This window comes from Babylonia areolata, chromosome 12, assembly GCF_041734735.1.
Source record: "Babylonia areolata isolate BAREFJ2019XMU chromosome 12, ASM4173473v1, whole genome shotgun sequence".
NCBI classification, from domain to species: Eukaryota; Metazoa; Mollusca; class Gastropoda; order Neogastropoda; family Buccinidae; genus Babylonia; species Babylonia areolata.
Genome location: NC_134887.1, coordinates 3,878,501 through 3,885,023, shown reverse-complemented (window position 1 = coordinate 3,885,023; position 6,523 = coordinate 3,878,501). Strand labels below are relative to the sequence as shown.

General features: G+C 45.1%; 1 protein-coding gene across 1 annotated transcript in view; it reads right to left on the bottom strand.

The window, feature by feature from the left end:
* Positions 1–487: 487 nt before the first annotated feature.
* LOC143288240 (hydroxyproline dehydrogenase-like) overlaps positions 488–6,523 on the bottom strand; it is a 35,542-nt gene continuing 29,506 nt past the window's right edge. Inside the window, 2 exon segments of the mRNA XM_076596591.1 lie at positions 488–2,504; positions 6,314–6,402. Coding sequence (XP_076452706.1) covers positions 2,332–2,504; positions 6,314–6,402 — 262 coding nt within the window. The 3' untranslated portion in view covers positions 488–2,331.

Sequence of the window (6,523 nt, the reverse complement as noted above, 5' to 3'; positions counted from 1 at the left end):
CTCTGAAAATGGGTCACAACAACTAATGGTAATGTTCACCAGCTCCATCGGGAAGGTGGCAGATGGTTGAGACGCTGTTCGTGAGGGTCTGCCGCTCTCACCTTTTCTCACAAGTTTGACCTGAAAATGACGCAGTGACGCCTCCTTGACAAACTGAAACTGAAAACGAAACACCACTCATTTTCGTCTTGAGGGGAAAAAATGTGGACATTGCCAGCAGATCACCCTTTGAGGATCATGATCCCAAGCACAAGCTGTGTCGTCGTCCTGATGGCCAGACACCTGGGGCCGTACTGAAGAGGCCATCGTGCCTGCGGGTAAATGTGTATCTGCGGGAAAGTCTACCCGAGGCAAGGCAAACTGCCCGAGGCGAAGCAGCAGCCAGTGGCCTTGTGGTAAAGCGTCCAACCAGTTAGTGGGTGTCCACTGGTTCGTGTCCTCTTCTAGACCAGGTTTGTTTTTGTTTTTTTGGTTTGTTTTGTTGTTGTTTTTGTTTTTTGTTTTTATTTTTTTACACTCCCCTCAACTAGATCTTGGGCAGCGATCTGGAAGCTAGACGTTTGGATGATACGATAAACCGAGGCGCTGTTTACGGCATGCATCTAGCGCATGTAAAAAGAACCGACGGCAACAAAGGGGTTGCCCCTGGCAAAATTCTATAGAAAGATCCTCACATGATAGTAAAACCAATACACTTGAAGACAAACAAGAAGGGTGGCATTACATCCATGCACCCTCTCCAGACATAGCAACCCCAGTGTCACACACAAAGATCAGTTGTGACAAAAAGTAATAAAAACAGACCACGTAATGCACTGACTCAAAATCTGCCTCCGAGAAGTTAAATGTCCACTTCAGCTGGCCGGGTGCAGAGGGATATTGCTGGTCAATGGTCCTGAACATACCAGCTCCTTGTGTATACAGGGTCAGCGCTGTGATTTCACTCTACCAGGCCGAAACCTTGACACATGACATGAAAATACAGAGCTGTCAACCGGTCACAGTCCATGCATCGACGTCAGAATGTGAGAAAGAGGCCGCACGCACGTTTGACCAAAACATATTTCATATACGTTGGCAGCGATACGGAGTCTTAAGAGTATTTCTGACAAATTTGATTTGATCAAAACGACGTCGTTTCGCTCCCAGATCTAACTAAAGCTGCCCAAACTCCACTCAAACAACAAATAAAGCATTGATGCCGGCATGTTCTTGATGCATGAAGTGACGAATCTGTGTTGGGATTCATGGCCTTTGCTCGGTGAGCACGCTAACAAATCATGTTTTGATGGTGCTTTCTTTTTCCCCTCTATCAAGGGGCAAGTCGCTACATATGTCATCTTATTTTTTTTAGATCTGGGAGCGAAAGTCATCTTTTGGATCTAATCTCGACAAATTCAGATCCAACTCGCTCGCAAATGATAAGACTCTCTCTCTCTCTCTCTCTCTCTCGGTATGATCAAAAACGATGTACAGGCCTACTTCGCTTCCAGACCTAAGTAATAACGCACGACAGATAAAAATTATGACAATTCTCAGCCTCAGTGCTCACAACCAGGCAGCAATAACGGCACCGCTTTTTCTGATTTTTTATGAACATTCCAGAAGACCAGGCCACTGGGTTCATCAAAGGGCGTTCATGTAGACCGCCCAGGGCTGGTTTGCACATCATGATGAACGATCTCAGCAACTAGTTGCAGCACTGGACGTGTTTGCTCAGCGTGGAGGAAAGATATTCGGCCACACAGGGCCCAGTCTATATTTGGAGTTTGAGCTTCAAGGAGGTGTCAAAGCGTGCGGACTGATCCATATGCGTTACACCACATCTGCTTTGAAATGAATTTCTTTAAATATATATATATATATATATATATATATATATATATATATATATATATATATCACCTCTCTCTAATACACACACACACACACACACACATACACACACACACACACACATATATATATTACCTCTCTCTGTCTCTCTCTTATATATGTGTATATATTACCTCTCTCTCTGTGTATATGTGATATTACCTCTATATATTTATAGATTTTTTATATATTACTCTCTCTCTCTACACACACACACACACACACACACACACACACACACACACACACACACACACATATATACCATTACCGGTATACCCATTTCGATATACACTTTTCCGTTTTGGAAACATAATGAATTATAGACCGACAACGATTACCGGTATACCCATTTCGGTACACACTTTTCCGTCTTCGAAACGAAAGAAATGGGGATGATAGATAATGCCGCGCGCGGCGTTCGTACACAACAACCAGAGCCCCGGAAGGCTGCTCTCAGAGGGTCCCCAGGCTGAACCTGTGGCGGAGCTCCGCTCTGAGGAGGCCTCGCTCCCTGCGAGCACCCTGGATGACCGCCTTGTTCTCCTGGGCACGGCGGGACAGGTAGGGCAAGGTGTCCGCCACAGACCCATACACGATGGACTTCCTGGCCAGGAACCCGTTCTGGGCTGTGGGACACACACACACACACACACACACACACACACACACACACACACATACGCATGCACGCACACACACACACACACACACACACACACGCACGCACGCGCACATGCACACACGACACACGCACGCACATACACGCACGCACACACACATACACTTTTTCATCTTCTTGTTAAATAGTCCAGTTGGTTCGCTGTTATAGTTGTTGGTTTTTCATTAGAAATACGTTACATTGTTATGTTTTTTTGTTGTTTTTTAAAACAAAACTTAAATCAATAATTTTCACACACACACACACACACACACGCACACACACACACACACACACACACACACACACACACTAACTTACAGAAAGAAGAAGAAGAAAAAAATATATATATTATATGTATTCAGTAAGAACAATAATGATAATGATAAGACGGAATATATTAACATATATAGTGGTGAATCTTGAAATGATGATAATAATCATAACATTTATGATAAAAAAAAGAAAAGAAATATATTCACACACATCGTTGAATCTTGAAATGATACTTACAATAGTTATGATGATTATGATGAGAATAAGTGCATGCGTGGGGCCTGTAGCGCTGAGCATTAAAACGATCAGAACAGTCATGATAAATTCTAGAAGGAATGTCGTAATATAGCGCTTAATCTTTAAACGATAAGAACAATACTGGCAAGAAGAAATTAATATATAGCACCGAATCTTAAAAATGATAATAAGAACAACAATGCTAATGATAAAGAAATGTATTAATATATAGCGCTGAATCTTAAGAATGATTAAAACAACAATGATGCTAATGATAAGAAGAAATATATTAATACAGTTGCGCTGAATCTAAAAACGATAATAAGAATAATATGATAATGATTTTAAAATATCAAATAACACCGAATCTTGAAATGATAATAAGAACAATAATGATGATGAAAAGAAGAAATGTGTCAATACACAGCAGCGAATAGTAAATGATAATAAGAACAATAATGATGATGAAAAGAAGAAATGTATCAATACACAGCACGAATAGTAAATGATAATAAGAACAATAATAAGAACGACAAGGAGAAATGTATCAAATAGCGCTGAATCATAAAATGATAATAATGATATATAATCAATCAAGATGTGGTGGTGGTGGTGTGTCCATCGAGATCGATGATGACCATCGTTGTCATCCAGATGGGGGATGGGGCATGGGGGGAGGGTGGTGGTGTGGTGGGGGGAAGGATGCTCATGAATCTATCTGTGAGTGCGCAGATGGCTGAATAGTCCAATCTGCGCACGAAATGTTCGCTGACAGTTGGGGCAGACAAAGACAGGCATATCATTGTCAGGGAGCTTGTTTGCCCGTGACTTTCTGGCCTGCCTCTTCTCAACAGCTGCAGCAGTCCTGTTGGCCTCGCACAACCTGGCGCCTTTGTGCACAGCAGCGCGCCATTTGTCACGGTCCACTGCAGATTCCTCCCAGGAGTCAGGGTTGATATCAAACGCTTTCAGAGAGACTTTCAGAGTATCTCTGAAGCGCTTCTTCTGACCTCCGTGTGATCTCTTCCCTTGTTGCAGCTCGCCATAGAAGAGCCTTTTGGGCAGCCGATGGTCTGGCATGCGCGCCACGTGTCCAGCCCAGCGAAGCTGGGACTGCATCAGGATGGTGAAGATGCTGGGAAGGGTGGCTTTTGCGAGCACCTCTGTGTCTGGGGTCTTGTCTTGCCACTTGATGTTCAGTAGCTTCCTGAGGCATGTTGTGTGGAAGTGGTTCAGCTTCTTGGCATGTCGTTGGTACACTGTCCAAGTTTCGCAGGCGTACAGTAGTGTGGGGAGAACTACTGCTCTGTAGACCTTTAGCTTGGTCTCAAGACTAATGCCTCTTCTGTTCCAGACATTTGCATTGAGTCTACCAAAAGTTGCGCTTGCTCTTGCAATCCTGACGTTCACTTCATCGTCGATGGTCGCATTTCGTGACAGTGTGCTGCCAAGGTATGTGAACCGCTCCACCGCACTGAGTCTCTGACCGTTGACTGTGATGTTGGGCTCAACGTAGGGTTTCCCTGGGGCTGGCTGATGGAGAACTTCAGTTTTCCTCGTGCTGATGGTAAGGCCGAAGTTCCTGCTGGCAGTGGCAAACTTGTCGACGCTGAGTTGCATGTCAACTTCAGATCCAGCGTTGAGGGCACAATCATCAGCAAACAAAAAGTCTCTGATGATGTCTGTCATGACCTTCGTTTTTGCTTGAAGCCTTCTGAGGTTAAACAGCTTGCCATCTGTTCGGTACTTTAGGCCAATTCCAACATCGCCATCTCTGAAGGCATCAGTAAGCATTGCAGAGAACATGAGGCTGAACAGCGTTGGAGCCAGGACGCAGCCTTGCTTGACACCATTTGTGACAGCAAAAGGAGCAGATGTTTCACCATTGTCCTGGACTCGAGCCTGCATGCCTTCATGGAATTGGCTGACCAAGGAAATAAATTTCCGAGGGCATCCGTACTTGGCCATGATCTTCCACAGTCCCTCTCTACTCACGGTGAATCATAAAATGATAATAATGATATATAATCAATCAAGATGTAAGCAGTGGGCGTATTGTTGAATTCGTAAACCTCAGCATGTTTCTTGCAAATCTGTTAACAGGTATATAAATATATATATATATATATATATAAACAAAGTGAGAGCTGTATTATCAGTGGTTTCTCCTGTGCAATGGGAAATCGTTTACAGCTTAGTCTTTTGTGAAGGACTATGACTCTCAAACTTGGAGGCAAAACTGCACTGGCTCTTAGTGCTGCAGCCTTGGGGGCTAGTTGGGGAACCATTCAAACGCCGACTGTCCTAAAAACCCTCTTGGCCGAGAGAGTAACTTGGGCAAGATACTCTCCACTATAATCAAATTCTAGCCCAAATAGTCGGGACAGCAGCTGACGGGCGCCATAGCCGAGTGGTTAAAGCGTTGGACTGTCAATCTGAGGGTCCCGGGTTCGAATCACGGTGACGGCGCCTGGTGGGTGAAGGGTGGAGATTTTGACGATCTCCCAGGTCATCATATGTGCAGACCTGCTAGTGCCTGAACCCCCTTCGTGTGTATACGCAAGCAGAAGATCAAATACGCACGTTAAAGATCCTGTAATCCATGTCCGCGTTCGGTGGGTTATGGAAACAAGAACATACCCAGCATGCACACCCCCGAAAACGGAGTATGGCTGCCTACATGGCGGGGTAAAAACGGTCATACACGTAAAAGCCCACTTGTGTGCATACGAGTGAACGTGGGAGTTGCAGCCCACGAACGCAGAAGAAGAAGAAGGGACAGCAGCTGCAACCTCTGCTGTTCATATAGTCGGACACGACAATCACATGTATGTATATATATGGAGTGATGGCCTAGAGGTAACACGTCCGCCTAGGAAGCGAGAGAATCTGAGGGCGCTGGTTCGAATCACGGCTCAGCCGCCGATATTTTCTCCCCCTCCACTAGACCTTGAGTGGTGGTCTGGACGCTAGTCATTCGGATGAGACGATAAACCGAGGTCCCGTGTGCAGCATGCACTTAGCGCACGTAAAAGAACCCACGGCAACAAAAGGGTTGTTCCTGGCAAAATTCTGTAGAAAAATCCACTTCGACAGGAAAAACCAATAAAACTGCACGCAGGAAAAAATACCAAAAAAATGGGTGGCGCTGTAGTGTAGCGACGCGCTCTCCCTGGGGAGAGCAGGCCGAATTTCACACAGAGAAATCTGTTGTGATAAAAAGGAATACAAATACAAATATAAACCGTGGCAGATGTGACTCACCCAGATTGCAAGAGATGTGGTCACACATGCCCATGATTTGCCCAAAGAACACACCGCCAGCTGAGGGGTCTATGCCGAGCTGCTGAATGCTGCATTGACACACGGTACACACATGGAGGTTAGTGTTCTTGTGTTCCAACCCCCCCCCCCCCCCTCTCTCTCTCTCTCTCTCTGTCTCTGTCTGTCTGTATCTTTCTCTGTCTGTCTGTC